This window comes from Artibeus jamaicensis, unplaced genomic scaffold (assembly GCF_021234435.1).
Source record: "Artibeus jamaicensis isolate MK-2021 breed Jamaican fruit bat unplaced genomic scaffold, CSHL_Jam_final scaffold_625, whole genome shotgun sequence".
Taxonomy (NCBI): domain Eukaryota; kingdom Metazoa; phylum Chordata; class Mammalia; order Chiroptera; family Phyllostomidae; genus Artibeus; species Artibeus jamaicensis.
Genome location: NW_026522051.1, coordinates 4,822,901 through 4,839,081, shown reverse-complemented (window position 1 = coordinate 4,839,081; position 16,181 = coordinate 4,822,901). Strand labels below are relative to the sequence as shown.

General features: G+C 58.4%; 1 protein-coding gene across 2 annotated transcripts in view; it reads left to right on the top strand.

Moving 5' to 3' along the window:
* DDR2 (discoidin domain receptor tyrosine kinase 2) overlaps positions 1–15,709 on the top strand; it is a 53,252-nt gene extending 37,543 nt beyond the window's left edge. For both annotated transcript variants that reach the window (XM_053659377.1, XM_037149492.2), the window contains 7 exons: positions 2,676–2,889; positions 4,243–4,466; positions 5,757–5,884; positions 7,607–7,798; positions 8,021–8,255; positions 9,046–9,195; positions 10,375–15,709. In XM_053659377.1, coding sequence (XP_053515352.1) covers positions 2,676–2,889; positions 4,243–4,466; positions 5,757–5,884; positions 7,607–7,798; positions 8,021–8,255; positions 9,046–9,195; positions 10,375–10,509 — 1,278 coding nt within the window. In that variant the 3' untranslated portion in view covers positions 10,510–15,709. The remainder of the gene's footprint in view (positions 1–2,675; positions 2,890–4,242; positions 4,467–5,756; positions 5,885–7,606; positions 7,799–8,020; positions 8,256–9,045; positions 9,196–10,374) is intronic.
* Positions 15,710–16,181: the final 472 nt, after the last annotated feature.

Sequence of the window (16,181 nt, the reverse complement as noted above, 5' to 3'; positions counted from 1 at the left end):
TTGCCCTGGGAGACTCTGATCCTCTGAGTTGGGGGCGGGGTGCTTCAGGTGCATTTGTTATCCTCACCCAAGGATGTATTGATTTGAGAGAGAGAGAGAGAGAGAGAGGGACATGATGTGGGAGAGAAACATCAATCGGTTGCCTCCCGTGTGCACCCGGACCAAGGAATCAAACCCACAACCTGGGCACATGCCCTGACCACGAGTTGAACCCGCAGCCTTTTGCTCTATGAGGCAATGCTCCAGGTGACCCAGCCACCAGGACGGAGCAGGCACATGTCCTTTACATAGAAAACGAGCAAGTGATTCTGAGGGACAACCCACGTGGACAACTCCGACCATACCGTTCCTTCCCTTCTTTGCTGTTTGTTTGTTTGCTTTCTTGGAGTGTGCGGGTTCGGAGAACGGCCCAGCCAAGTCCCTCAGAACTGTGTCCTACCTCACTCTGCACTGAAGGTTATGGTCGTCCGTCCCTCCGAGTCGCTCTTCAGAGGGCTTCTCAAGTTATCTGAGTGGTTTTTATTCCATTTGTCTAACATTTAATGTTCGCAGAGACTTCTGGGCGTGTCGTTTCCCTGGAACCTCATCAAGGGTGGGGAGCCGGGCGCAGCTACAGTTGAGCTCGCCTGGTGGGCTCCGAGTCCTATGATTCGCGCCCTGACTTCTAGGCTGCTCCCAGTCGTCAGTCTTTTTTTAAAAGATCTTATTTATTTATTTTTAGAAAGAGGGAGAGAGAGAAACATCCTTGTGTGGCTGCCTCTCACACGCCCCCTACTGGGGACCTGGCCCACAACCCAGGCATGTGTCCTGACTGGGAATCGAACCAGCGACCCTTTGGTTTGCAGGCCAGGGCTCAGTTGTCAGTCTTGAAATATGTTCACTTCTTTTCTTTCAAAACATACATGTTTCACCCAAGGTGGGACATCTGTGACTTTCTCAGTTCCTTGGGCCAGGTAATGACTTTCTGGATGCTACGGCTAAGTGTCCCGCACTCCTGGGGGCTTCTGGGGGTTAATGTTTCTGTGCTTGGCTGTGGCCGGCTCCCTGGTCCGTGAGCTCATGTGGACATGGACTCTGAGTGGTCAGGGGAGCCCTGGGCTGTAAGGGAGGGCCTGACCGATGTCATGTGGGGAAGGGGCTTTCGGAGACCAGGCCCATGTGCAGGGGACCAGAGAAGGAACAGGGCCACTGAGGATGGACTGGACTCTTGAGGACTTCAGACGCAGGACAGGAGCACAGTGCCCAAGTGGGGACCGGGAGACAAAGAGCCTGGAGCACAGCCTGCGATTCTGGGGCGATTCGGTTCATTTTAAGGTTTTTTAGGCAGCGGTATTTCCCAGAACAGAGGGTCTCCTCGCTTCCCACATGGGCTTCCATCATCCGTCAGAAACGCTTTCCCCACCCGAAAGCTTCCGATCCACAAACAGTATCACTGGGAGACTGAAGGGAAGCACCCACAGCGAGCGTGCCCCTCGGGAAGATGCTGGGCACCGGGCCTCAGAGGTCCGGGCCGGGGAGCCTGGGCGGTGGCACGACTGGTGTGGGCAGATGGGGGTCCCCGGACAGCTCGAGGCTGCAGGGGGTCCTCACCCCATGGCCTGCAGGACGGGGGTTGGGGGTGGGATTCCGTGCCCTCCCCTCCTGCTTCTCTGGGACCCACTGATGGCCACACTCCTTGGATTTTCTTCCGAAAGGACTGGGCTACCTTCCTGGGCTGGGAGGGGAGTGTGGCTTGGAGACTCTCCAGGGACAAAGGGGAGAAGGGGAGAAAAACCCTGCCCCTGACAGCTGTACTTTGTCCTTCAAAGACCCCCTTCTGCCCCGTGCATCCTGAGCCAGACGACGCAAGAGGCTCTGGAAAGATGCAGGCCGTCTCCCTGAGAGGGAATTCTTGGGGGGACGTTTTGATGTGTACCTCTGCTCCCAGAGACGTTGCTCATTGCTGCTCAGGCCGAGGCATCGCTCGCAGGCCCCTGTGACGGTGCACTCGGCGCAGCTTCTCTGAGAGACTGCACCCCACGCAGGGCGCCCGCGGCGTGTGGGGGGACTTCTCTGCGAGCCCAGGCCTGCCAGTCTGGGGGACGAGGCAGGCGTCTGGGTTTCTCGCGGACCCCGCCGTGTGCAGTGACGAACCAAAGGGCTGCACACATCCAGGTGCTGCCACATTTTGGAAGCAGCAGACAGGTCACCTTAGGTAGGGTGACATGTGGCTGTTCTATTCCTGTGTCAGGTGTAACCCTCCTTGGGATCCCTTCGCCGCTCTGTGGCTATTTTGTTTTTGGTTCCTAAAAACCTGGGGCCCGGGTGACAAGGGGAACGAGCGATTTGCCGAGTTGAGCCCATTCGGTGCGTTTTCCGCCCACCTGTGCGGTGCAGGGCCCGCAGCCGAGCCCCTCTCCGACACAACGCCCACCAGTCTGAGGCTGGGCTCCGCGATCACACCGATGGGTTCTTACGGGCGTCGGGTGGACAACCGGAGCTTCAGGGAGGCCGGCTGCACAGCAGTTAGGTAGCACCCGCCCTGAAGCAGTGAGGGGCCGTCCTGGGTCACCCGGCTCCCCTCCCCGCAGTGGCGGCGGGCGCGCTGGCGATGCGTCTGGAGATGCGGAGCCAGACGCCCAGGGGACGCAGGGTCCCCTTCCTGCAGCCTCCCCTTCGCCTCCCCTCCCCCGCAGGCCTCCCGGCGGATGCTGGACGACGAGATGACCGTCAGCCTGTCCCTGCCCAGCGAGTCCAGCATGTTCAACAACAACCGCTCCTCGTCGCCCAGCGAGGAGCGGGGGTCCAGCTGCACCTACGACCGCATCTTCCCCCTGCGCCCCGACTACCAGGAGCCCTCCCGGCTCATCCGCAAACTCCCCGAGTTCACGCCGGGGGAGGAGGAGCCAGGTGCGGCGGTGTGGGCGGGGCCGAGGGCGGGGCCTGGGCCAGGGGGGGCGGCAGTGCTGGCGCGTCCTGGGGTTAGTGGGGACAAGCCCCCTCCTTTTCCATCTCTGAGCGCCCCTCCTTTGCTCCTGCCCCGAGCAGAAGTTGGCAGGGAGCCCCGCCTCCAGAGGGGAAGCAAGGGGGTCCCCCCCCTCCAAGGGGCCTCCAGCAGGGCAGCTGCCCCCGTTCTACACAGGGGCGAGTGCCCGGACCAGGGCCTTGCCCAGCTGGGTTCCCCTGGAGGAGAAACCCCTTGGGCCCAGCTTGCCCTCTCCTCCGACCTCTGTCACCTCCCCGGAGCTGACTTCTCTTTGGCGGAAGTGAATGGGAATCGCACCAAATTTTATGACGAGAGTGACCGTGTCTCGGCTTTGCTCGGTAAAACAGGCGGGTTGGCTGCCTTCCCCGTGTTTCTTGAAAAACCGGTGTGGATCTGTGGGTGACATCAGGACGGACGCTGGGGGCGTGGCTAAGGCTCTGCTCTCCGTGAGGTCGGGTACAAGGGCATCTTCACGGGGACGCAGCATCGGGGAGACAGACCACCTGCGGCAGTGGCGGTTCTGGGGGGTCGGTCCCTGGTCCTTCGAGGAAAGGGAGGAAGGAGAGCGCTGGACTCGGGCCCCACAGGAGGCGGGAACAAGGGAGTAAGCGCCGTGGTTTTCTAGGCCGGCGGACTTGCCCTGTTTTCTGAAGCCTACACATCCCCCCTTATATTTTCATTTTTTCCCCTTAAATTAGGGAGTGTCATAAACTAGATTATGTAAATTTAATGAAAAAAGTTTTTAAAGATTTTATTTTTAGAGAGAGGGGAAGGGAAGGAGAAAGAAAGAGAGAGAAACACCCATGTGTGGTTGCCTCTCACACGCCCCCTACTGGGGACCTGGCCCACAACCCAGGCATGTGCCCCGGCTGGGAATCAAACCAGTGACCCTTTGGGTCCCAGGCCGGTGCTCAGTCCACTAGCCACAACAGCCAGGCCTAATCAGAAAAAATTTAAATACCTAAACTATATCATTAAGTCAGCGTTAGTGTCTCACAATGAAAGAAACCTGCTGTGATATCATCAGCGTTTAATATTCCTGCCTTTCGGAGCCCGGACCTTCCTGCTTGGCTTCCCCACAAGGTCACCCAAGGACAGTGCCCCTGTAGCCTGAGAGAGAATGAGGGCCAGACCCACGGCCTGTCCACTGAAGGCCACGAGGGGAGCCTCTGAGAAGCCCCATGGGCGAACCACGAGTGGGGGCCCTAGGGACACATGCCTGCCCCCCTGCAGAAACCCCCAGAGCCGCCTGGACTGACCCCACCCTTGTCTTCCAGGCTGCAGTGGCCTGGTGAAGCCAGTCCAGCCCAGCGGGCCGGACGGGGTGCCCCACTACGCCGAGGCCGACATCGTGAACCTCCAGGGCGTGACGGGGGGCAACACCTACTCCGTGCCGGCGCTCACCATGGACCTGCTGTCCGGGAAGGACGTGGCGGTGGCCGAGTTCCCCAGGAAGCTGCTGACCTTCAAGGAGAAGCTGGGGGAGGGCCAGTTTGGGGAGGTGAGTGGGCTCCGACTCTGGCCCTTGGCTGCTGCTCCGAGGCTGGGGCCAAACCAGTGTCCCTTCCAACATGGATGCAACCCCCCCACCCCCCTGACCACGTTCCCCACGAGAACACGGTGCTCGGTCTACCTCATCTTTGCCGAATTCTGGCGGTTTCCCAGGTCTCCTAATGGCTAGGTAGGCGTTTTCACAGCAGGCCCGTTACAGGACTTACCAGATGTCCTGAAAAACATTCAATATTTTCTTTTTTTTTTTTTAACTTGGTCACTCATTTATTTTTATCATTGAACATTGTATGGATGTTCCACATTGTTTTTTTTTAAATTTTATTTAGTTATTTTTCAAGTACAGTTTTTTGTCTATTTTTCCCATCCCAGCCTCCCCCGCCCCTTGCTCCCCACCTCCCTCCCATTTCCACCCCCCTTAGTTCTCGTCCCTGTGTCCTACCTATTTGTTCCTCCAACATTCAATATTTTCAAACGTTGTAGAAGGGGCCCCAGAGGGCGGGGCCCCATGAGATGTGATCGTCCTTTACAAACTGCCCAGGGACACCCGCTGCTGACAGTCACTTTGGTTCTTTCCTCTTTAATGAGAGTTTTGTGTGAAATAGTCAAAAACAGCCTTGCCCCGGCATTGGGTCCCAGAGGGAGCCTCTCGGGACCGAATTTCCAGCTGAGACTGGGAGACGCCCTCCGCTGAGCCGCCTCCGAGTCAGGCCTGTGGTGCCGGCCCCTCCCTCGGTCCCCGATGCCCTGGAGAGCTCGTCGCCAAAGGGACTGGAGTTGCATGGAAAGCTCCGCGCCACCCTCTCTGCTCTCTGGCTGTGATGTTTGGTCATCGGGACCGTGTCCCCGATGGTCAGGGGACTGCTCGCTTCCTGTGTGTGTAGGTTCGGTGTGGCAGGTACGGCGGCTTGTCCCCGACTGTCCCTGGGCTAAAGATGCTGGTGGTGTTGACCCCATGCTCAGGGGGCGTCTTAGAGAGGAAATCACACGATCCAGAAAACTCCCTGCATTTATAATCGTGAGCCGAGCTGGGTCACCCATGTGCCGGTTCACACGTTCAGTGTTCCGTGACCCACGCTCACTCCTTTCACAAAGCGTCACACACCACAGCATTTCCACCAGCGTTGATCTGAGTCGCAGGCACGTCCCACGGGCCCTCCAGGGGCCCCTGCCTGTCTGCCTGGCTGCGTGTAAGGTTGGGCGCTCACCCAGGGGCCCCTGGAGAGCGCTGTCTCCCTTGGGAGACACGGTGGTGGGACACTGAGTCCTGCCTCTTGTCCAGGTCCACCTCTGCGAAGTGGAGGCCATGGAGAAGCTGGGAGACGAAGGCTTCGCGCCGGACGCCAGTGCCGGGCCGCCAGTGCTGGTGGCCGTGAAGATGCTCCGGGCTGACGCCAACAAGAACGCCAGGTCTGTGCTCCGGCGTCCGCGTCGGCGTAGGCCTCTCCCTTCCCCAGGTCTTTGTCCAGGGGCAGGCCTGTGAGCGGTCTCGCGTTTCCGTGGTTACGCTTCCCCTCCTGTGAGACCGGAGTCCTCACCTGGGTCCTCCGTCCCCCCCAGACACAAACGCACATCCCCCAGCGGACTCGGTCACCTGTCCTCCCGGCCCGAGTGTCCCCGCCCGCCAGTCACACCAGGCCCCTGCTCCACTCCCCGCGCTCTGCCTCCTCCTTTTCTCTCCTCCCTGCTCCTTCCCTCTCTGTCCAGCGGCCCTCACGGTGAGCAGCCACCTCCCCTGGGGGGAGACCTGCCCAGGGGCTCAAACAAAGGATGCTCGGCCCTTTAGCTGTGTCCCAGCCTGGGGCCCTCCCCTCCATGGGGCGCAGTCCCGCCACGCCACTGTCTTAGGGTCTTTCCTCGTTGTGACGGTGAGCTTCCTCACCCAGAGGCACGGCTGGAAGCTGTTGGACGAGCCCCTGACGAGGCCTCGTCTTGGGGGACACGCTCGATTCCCCACTTGGGTTGGGGGCTTTGTCCCACTGAGACTCGGACTGAGGGGTTTCTCAGCCCTGCCCTCCCGACCAGCTGATCAGGCTTCCCGGAGAGTCGCTCGAACGGCAGGGGGTGGGGCGAGGAGGAAAGGCCAGGGACTGGAAGGAGAGGGGCCGGGATTTCACCCGAGAACTCCAGTCTTGAGGGTGCTAGCCCGAATGGCAGGTGATGCCTGGGGGTCCCGTAGGGGGACGGAGAGTTTCTTCCTGATATTAATCTCAGCACTTGACCAGAGACGCTGCAACACCCCCAGACAGGACGCCTTCCGCCTGCTGTTCGATTGTGGGGACGGCGTCCCTGCTCCTGCATCCACCCCCACCGGGCCGTGGTGGGCGGCCGGGGCTCTGGCTCCTCTTGGGCCATGGACACCCCTGTTTGCGGTTGATGTGCTCGATATGGTCTGGGGGTTCCACTGACAGAGCCCGACTCCCAGGGTCCTAGAGAGCTCCCGGACACTCAGCGGACCTGCCCCTGTCATCCGGGGAACCTGGGCTCGTGGCCTCTCCACCCGAAGGGTTGCTACAGGGAAGTGTGTAGCCACTGTGTGACTCGGGGTGGCTGTCACCAAACACCCACACAGTGATTCGTCCTGGCCAAGTGGGCACTCACTCTGAAGAGACCCCACATCGCCACTGTGAACCTGGCATGTTGGGGCTGACAGCTGGCACTTCCTTGTGCAGAAAAACGGAGAGAAAGTACAGAGTTAGCGGACGAGCCTGAGGGCGATGATTCGCTTTATAAAAAGTTTCTTTGCTTCATCAGTGCAGCGGCCCAGGGGCTTTTTATGGGGTAAACACTCCAGGCGCTTGGGGCTCCTTTGCAGTGAAGAGTCTGTCCCTTCCCAGAGTCCTGTTGGGTAATGCGCCCCTTATTCAGCCGACATGAACCCCTTTCCACGTGGCGGGTGTGGCTTTGGGCCCCAGGATGCAAATGTGCCCTGATCACAGGCCTTGTTTGCAAAGAGCTCACAGGGCGTGTGGGGTCAGACAGCCCCGGGGGTGGGGGTCGGGGGCCACGCGCTGACCTCTGGAAGGTGGCCCGAGGGAGCCAGTCTGAGGGCGAGGCGTGGCTGTGCCCGCTGCCCCCTCTGGGCCCTGACTCTGGCCGCTCTGGGCTTGTCCGTGTGTGTGCCCTCCAAAGGAATGACTTTCTTAAGGAGATCAAGATCATGTCGCGGCTCAAGGACGCCAACATCATCCGCCTGCTGGCCGTGTGCATCGCCGACGACCCCCTGTGCATGATCACCGAGTACATGGAGAACGGGGACCTCAACCAGTTCCTCTCCCGCCACGAGCCCCCCAACTCTGCCCCCGGCGAGGCGCCCACAGTCAGGTGAGGAGCTGGTGTCCCCGACACCCTGGGTTCACTGCAGACGGGAGCTGTGAGCCCCACATCTCGGCTGAGCTCCACGAGGCGGGCTGCCTGGGGGAAGCAGAGACTCCTGACGGGCGGAGAGGGAGGTGGCGGCCTCGACCCTGAAACCCACTGGGGGACAGGCCCCGGTTACGGCCTCCTCCGTCCCACGGCGACTGTCCCTCCTTCGTGTCTCCTCAGTTATGCCAACCTGAAGTTTATGGCGACTCAGATCGCGTCAGGCATGAAGTACCTTTCCTCCCTTAACTTTGTCCACCGAGACCTGGCCACACGGAACTGCCTGGTGGGCAAGAACTACACCATCAAGATCGCCGACTTCGGGATGAGCCGCAACCTGTACAGCGGGGACTATTACCGCATCCAGGGCCGCGCGGTGCTGCCCATCCGCTGGATGTCCTGGGAGAGCATCCTGCTGGTGAGCCCGTGGGCCGGGCCGGGGTGCACGGCGGGGCCGGGGTGCACGGCGGGTCCGGGGTGCACGGCGGGTCCGGGGTGCACGGCGGGTCCGGGGCGGCCGGGGCAGCCGAGGTGAACCGCAGGCCTCCGGGTCGGCACTGACTTGGGGTTGTCCTCTTTGAGAGCCGATTATCATTTTTAACATTCACCCATTTCTGCCATGAGCAAATGTAACACGCTCATGGTAGAAAATGTGCATGAAAGGGTTAAAAACACACCCATCGTGATAGGAGATTGTGTGTTTTTCTCTCTCTCCTTTCCACCTACTGAGGGGTCTTAATTAGTTTAAGATGTTTTTAAAAAATCACTTAAAAGAAATGTTCACACAAAATCATTTCCTTCTGTGTTAACTTCCTAACCATGCTCCTGATTAATCATTTATGCTAATCTCTGTATTTTTATCTTGATGATTATCATCATTTACTTTTTATTTTAAGTTCGTCATTCTTCGAGGTAAGATTTTTATTCAACTCTTGGTCTTCTGGACCACGGGCGGGGAAGAGAGGCATTTTCCACGCGTGTCTCTGTTGGAGCCGTGTCTCCCGACCCCGCGTAGCTGACAAGGGGCCTGGCGGCCGAGGGCTGCGCCCCAGGCTGCCCGGAGCTGAGACATTCCCGCTGTCCTCTCAGCTGCTCCACTCAGGTCGTGACGGGTCACCCGGTGACCTCGCCCTCAGCGAGGGCGGGGAGGACACCCGGCCGTGACAGTCTAACCTGTTCCGCTTTCCCTCTTGTCCCCATGGAAACAGGGCAAGTTCACCACGGCGAGCGACGTGTGGGCCTTCGGGGTGACCCTGTGGGAGATGTTCACCTTCTGCCAGGAGCAGCCCTACTCCCAGCTGTCGGACGAGCAGGTCATCGAGAACACCGGGGAGTTCTTCCGGGACCAGGGCCGGCAGGTGAGGCCGTCGGGGGCGCTGCGTGGGCCTGTGCGTCCCGCAGGGAGGGGGCGAGGCAGGCCCGGGCCAGGCAGGTCAGGCCCGGGCTGGGAGACGGGCCACCTGGGTGGTGTCCTTGGTCACTCACGATCCCCATTCTCTGGGGTTTCATCTTTTTCACCCATTTAAAAATATTCAGTGTAAAGGGTGCCCCGTCTTACCTCCATTAAATACTGGTGGTGAACCAAACACATTCTGAGCGCCCACCAGGTGGTTGAGTAATGAAAGCCCAATGTTTGACTAAAGCCGTGGCCAAAGCCACACGCCGCCACCATGAGCCGAGGGAGTGCCTCGCCGCTAATTCCACGTTTACAGCTTCGATAAAAATGTATTAAATTTAACCCATGAACTTAAGGAACATGATTTATTATAAGTATAGTTTGTCATGCGATAGTATTACATTTTATTAGATATTACTGTATAAATATTGTAGGTAAGTTTATAATCTATAGTTGACTGCTTTAACTTTTATTATAAGAGTGTTGGTAATCACATTGTAAAAGGCTGGCCTCCCAGTGTGGAGCAGCGATTTTTCCCCACGGCCAGCTGCGCGCCAGGTGCTGTGGTCACAGGCCACATGTGTGGCACCTAGGATGTCCCCGAGCGGCCTGGCTGATGTCACCGGCTCATCGAAGGTGGAAGACACAATGCGGAAGACACCCTCGGTGACCCGAGCCCCGGCAGGGATTTCCTACGTGGGGTCGCAGCCGGGGCAGAGCCCGAATGCTCTGCGTTCCATCGCGAGCGCCTGGCGTCAGGGCGATCATTTCCCTGATGAAGAAACGCACTCAGCATGTCTGTTTTCAATTTTTCTTGACAAAGTGTGAAGAGTTGCCCGGAAACTCACGGTCTAAAGGGATAGGGCACTGACCCCTTGGCTTCCAGCCGTGATGTCTTTTTGCTCGGTGACGGGGACCCCAAGCCAGCCCTCAGGAAACCCTGCTTCAGAGCATTGGACCAAACCAGGGCAGGGGACGGGCTGAGGGGTTCAGACTCCTGTGACTCTGTCACAGGGGAGAAGGGACACCACACCGACCTCCGTTCAAGACCGCAGGAAGCGGGCAAATGAAACAGTGATGCGGCGACTCTTCCTTCCCCCTCGGTCCTCACTGCTCTCTGTGTTTCTTCCCGTTTCCAAAGGTGTACCTGCCCCAGCCCGCCATCTGCCCCGACCCCGTGTACAAGCTGATGCTGAGTTGCTGGAGGAGGGACACCAGGCACCGGCCCTCCTTCCAGGAGATCCACCTTCTGCTCCTCCAGCAGGGCGACCAGTGAGGCCTCCGCGCCGCCTGGCGACACCAGCACTCGGCCCCGCCCGCCGCGCCGCCAGGCCGGGGCGCGCGCTCTTTGTCCTCGGCTCCTGCCCTGCACCCTCACTCTCCATCCCTGGCCCCTATATACTTGTTTTTTACATTAAAGAACTAAAAAAGAAAAAAAAAAAGCTACGGCAGATAAAATGCAGCGAAGAAATCTCCACTGATGCACCAAACTGCTGGATCAGGAAGGCTAGATAGACGGTTTAGATAATTTATAAAGGTTAAAGATGCTTGTGTTTATAAATGTGCAGATTCTACACCATTTTTCTACCACGTTGCCTTTAAAGAAATAGTTTCGGCAAGAACAACTTGAAGAACACCAGTCTCTTCGGAAGCCTGAGGTCAGGTTTAGGGGAAACGCTCGGCGAGAGTGGAGACTCGGAAGTGGTTCCAGGGACCGGTCACGGGCGGTTTCATGTCGCTCAGCAGTTCTGTGCCTCTCTGTGCTGCCAACGTAGCTGATGCCGCGTGAGAAACCCCGCTTCCCGGAGTGGGCGCTTCGTCCCTTGATGGGCGGTGGACGCGCCTAGAAAACACAGAGGACTGACTGCACAGGCCAGAGTGTCCGCTGCCCGCGGTGTGCGGGGGATTGTCGTTTGCGAGGCAGGACACGTACCCCACGCGTGGAAGGACTCTTCAGTACAGTGGACACGGGAAAAGGCCCGAGGAGGACAGGTGACAGGTGTGCTACTCCTTTCAGCAGAGGGTCCTCTGTGTCCTCTCATTCAGACACGCCTGCCTGTGTGTCTTAGGGAAAGTTTGCTTTGGGATCCGTAAGAACTGGCATTTCGGTAGCTCCATCTCAGGCCCTGTGGCTCATCTTCTCCAAGGCAGACGGCTGTTGGAAGGGACGGACCCCCCACAGCCCTCGATGGCCGGGGTTCAAGTTCTCAGGCGTGGACGACAGAGCAGGTCGGCTGTGGGTGTTCCGAAGGGCTGACCTCCAACCAGCGAGTGGCAGCTGTGGGGTCACTGATGCCCCCTCTGTGCAGGGAGCTCCCAGGGTGAACAGCCTGCCTTGGAGGGGGGGCCTTTGTCCCTCAAGAGGCTCAGATCTAGGCTGAGGAACCAGGGAAGACAGACAGACAGACAGACAGAGGCTTTGAAGCACAGAGAAGTGGTGTGAGACGGTGCAGGGTGGCGGTTGGTGCAGGTCAGTGCCGTGAAGATGCCGCCCACGCAACAGCTCAGTGGGCGGGGCCTTAGAGACGCAGTGACTGGGAGAGAGGGAGCAGGGAGGCCCTGTCTGCAGAGTTCACGGGAACAGACACACGGTCCCATCAGAGCCCGGTCAGAACCGGGGCGGAGCCTCGCACTCTCAGATTTGGTGGGAAGCAGGGGAGGGAACCCCCAGGTCCCGCAGAGAAGGTGCGGCAAAGGTGGCAGAGGATGGCCCCCAGGCTCAGAAAGAGAACTTGACCCTGGGGGCCCGCTTCTGCCACCTGATGTCACTCGGTCCCCCATCAGCCCTCACCTTGCTCCTGGCCTCAGCAGGTGCAGAAGCCCCACACCCTGGGGTCCCTTTGCAGGTCCCCTTCTTCCCCCGGAGACTGGGGTGTCCACTCAGACTCAGTGTCAGGCCAGAGGGAGCGGCTGTGTCCCCTGTTCGTCCATTTGGGTGAGGCCCCCCCACGGGCCCAGGCCCTGGCCTTGCTCAGCCCAACCACTCAGATGCTAACCTCACCTGGAACTGCTCCTCACAGACCCGCCCAGAATAAGGTGTGACCGGGCAGGCACCGCACCGGGGCTCACACACTGAGTCATGCCCCGCCTCCTGCGGGACTGCAGACGCCTGGACTCCTCCGGTGGCCAGGGAAGTGGTCCCTCCCCCTTCCTTTGTTTAACATCCCCCCACTTATTTTTTCTAAGCATTCGGCCTCAACACACTGCATCTCATGGGCTCACAGGAGTATAGTCAGATTTCAAGTGAACTCGGTGTGTCTGGATTTTCCTGGGCTTGCGTCTGATGGGTCACCGGTTTTGGGTGGCCGGCCGGAGCATGTTGCAATGGACCGTTACCCCTTCTGGGGTGAGGAAGGTCCCACCTCTGTGTGGCCAACACGGGTGCACCGTGGCCTGGCCATTCCCACGGAGTTCACAGCACAAACCCGAGAGAGCCAACTAGCATGTGCCTGGCAAAGGCCTCGTGTGGAGAATTTAAAAGTCACTCGGATCTAAGTTAGAGGAAGGAAACTAGAAATGAGTTAGAAAAGGAGGCGAGAGGATGTGGAATGTTTTATGTCAGATTGTGGTTATGGGGTCAGGTTGACAGTATGCGCAGGCTGGTCGATGGGCGGAGAGCTCAGCCCGACCCGGCACCTGCCCAGTCTTGTGCTCAGAGTCGGCCCGGCCTGGGGAGGCCCGAGGGGGTCGTGGCTTCAGTGCAGGGGCAGGATCGCTGGCAGGTGCCGAGGCTGTGACGGAGCACAGTGTGGGCGGGAGTGGCAGATGAGGGAAGGAGAGTGCACGTGGCTGAACGAAGGCAGGTGGGCAGAAGGACCGACCGTGCACAGGCGGGCTGCGGGAGCGCGGTCGGTCGTGATGCCACACGGGGAGCAGGGCTGAGACGGGGCAGGAAAGGTAAGTGTGGAAGATGACAGGCGGTTGTGTTTGGGGAGGAGGAAATGCTGGGTGGTGGAGACCGTACTGGTGGGAAATGAGACGTCAGATGGAACCGCAGGGAGGAGTGTCATGGGGTTTGAGAAAGAGAAAGTTCCCCGTGGGTGTGAGGCCCGGGAGCGCCCAGCAGGGAGGACGTTTCGTTTCGGAGGAAGCGGGTGACAGGGGGCCTGAGCGCCTGTGTCCCCCAGCTGAGAAGTGATCAGCCCGTCCGCCCTGGACCTGGTTTTTCCAGGCTGCCCTGGCAGGCCTGGAGGCGGGGTTCGACAGAGCTCCGCCAGGCTTGGTGTCCCGGCTCTCGCATCCCTGAATGGGGCCCCCGCTGAGCCCAGAAGGGCATGGAAATGGGGAGGCGACAGGCTCGAGTGAGGCTGACTCAGTCTGGTGTGACGCCTGAGTGGAGGTGGGTGCTGGGGGCTGCGTGAGGGTGTGGCCCCACTGGGCTCCCCCCAGAGACCAGGCTCAGCCATGTGTTTTGAGTGAAAGGAGAACAGAGAAGGAGAGAGTCCGAAAGAGGGAAGCAGAGGAAAACGGTCCAAGGAAATACTCTGAAACAGAATAGTATCTGTTTTGCCCAAAACTACAAAAAAAAAAAAAAAAAAAAGGAGAAAATGACAGTTAAGGTGTAGCTCGCTCCCCAAATAGGGCTAGTAAGTCCTGGACCCAGAGTTGAATTTCTAGTCTTGCCATCTTAGTCCTTCAGTCAGGTCTCTGACCTCTGACCTCTGGCCTCTGGCCGTGCCTGTGGCAGGGCCCAGAGTGTTTCTGGAAGTTTCAGACCCTGGTGTATGCTGGGAGAGCCTTCTGAACGGAAATGCAACATTTCTGTAGAAACACACGATGCCCGTTCCACGTGGAGAGCGTCCTGGAACGGGTGTGGGAAGAGGCGGGAACGGTTCGCGGTGACGGGACCGCAGGCCGCTGCAGGCTCCACTGCAGGGGCTGCGTCATTTGCTGGGCGATTGCTCTTGTGTCCCTTTCCCAAAACTTGTTGTTTTGAAAGACGTGAGGACTCCCGAGAAGTTGGGAAAGCAGTGCAGGGAGGCCCCCCAACACCACGGCTGGCATCCTACATGCCCGCCACGCACTCCCACAGCCAGAAACCTGACCTTGCTCCGGCACCAGTAACTAAGCCTCGGGAGTGTTCAGAGTTCAACAGTTGTTCACACGTCCTTATTTAGTTTCAGGGCGGGGTTAACCCCTGGTTACGTAGCTGGTTCAGTGAGAAAGATACCACCTGGATCCACTGTCCAACACCCGACAGAGAATGTAACAAGTTAGCCAGTTCCTTTACCAATGAGCTTTATCCAGCCGGATACTGTCCACGTTTGCTGACTTTGTTTGGCTGTGTGGCATCTGGAACAACCCAGAGCAACTTGAAAGGACTCAGGACAGGAAGACCTGCCTGTGGCTCTCTGGCTGGAGAACCAGGCATGGAGGGAAATCTGGGTGGTTCCCGCTGTTCCCACAGTGAGGAGGGCTTGTAATTGTGGCAGAGAGGACTTGAGGGTGGCCCAGTGATTGGTAAAGAGTAGGTGGTGCCGAGTCCCAGCCTGAGGGCAGCTTGTGGAAGGAATGGAGAACCGTGGCATGGTCCTCTGATGTGTGATAAACCATTTTCAGAACAGTAGCGAGGTTTCATGTGCCCAGGTATCTGTTCGGAAACAGAGCACCAACCACAGTGGACCAAACAAAAGGCAAACACACAGTGACCTCGGGGTGTGGAGCTTCCCGTTCTGGTGCTCCCGGCTGGTGGTGTCCTAACGGCTCCATTTGAGGGTCACGGGCTGCAACTCGGTCACCGCTGTGTCCTGCGTGGTCGTTCCGTCCATGTCTGCGGAGGCTGTTTTTGAATGAAAATCTAGAAGCGGGTACTGGTCACACCACATGCTGGGGGTGAGTTAGGGACCCCTGCCCTGCTGTGGTGGAGTTTGTGTTCACACCGGGAAAGCAGGGAAAGGCCTCGGGACTTACCGCCTGTCTGTTTCCTGATGGGGAAGTTGACCTTTGAGGGCTTGAGACAGCATTTCAAGGTCGTTCTGTACAAGGCACCCTGTGCAGAGCGGGCACCACACACTGGCCCCAAACTCAGCCCATTGAAAACAAACCTTGTAGTTTCTCCCACACTCGCCTTGTCTACAACTCCCCAAACCTCCAAGGGGGCAGGAGGAGCCCAGAGGTGGCCAGCGCTTTCCGAAATGCACAGCCGCAGGTGGACGGCGTGTGAGCAGAGACGCCAGGGAGGGCCCAGCGGGGTGAGGCAATTGATCACTTCAAGGGAAAACTTGGTTTCTTGGGGGAGGGGCTGGTCCTGCTCTGCAGACTGTGCAGGGCATGATGTTGGGTTAAGGGGCAGAGAGCAAACCGACTCCATTTCTGCTTAAACCTATCCTAGTCATTCCAAAATAGAATATGTAAGAATTCTCTGTATTAGAAAAAAAAGCCACGAGATACCAACTGTATATTTTCTTTATTTATTCTCTGTCTGTCAGATGATACATTGTAAATAACAATGATTAAAGAAATATGCTACTAATGAATGAACGGTCCCTTTCTGTGCAGATGGCATGGGTTCTGGGCTTCGTCACCTCCTCCCTGTGAGCCTTGCATCCTTTTTGGGGAGGTGAAGGGGCACAGGGGTGGAACCCACATGTGTGCAGAGTGCCACCCCTGTTCGTGGGGGGATTCAGCAGGAGGGTTTCACCTCAGGCCTCTCACCTGCTAGCTGACTTTGATGGAAGAAAAGCAGCCGGTGTCTGCAGACCCAAACCTACTGGAGACGGCTTCTCTGCTGCTGCACTGGTCCAGTTCTGGGGGGTCCGGCCCAGAAGTAATTGGGGAATCCTTACTGTTGTCACAAAGTTGTCTTGTCCAATACACAGAAATCCCTTCTAAATTCACACAGGCTCTGTCTCGATGTCTCGACGGCCCAGGCACACAAGGAGCAACAAAAGCTATGAACACCCAGAATAAGCCAGTCTCTGCAGCAGAGATGAGGATGAAATGCCCAAA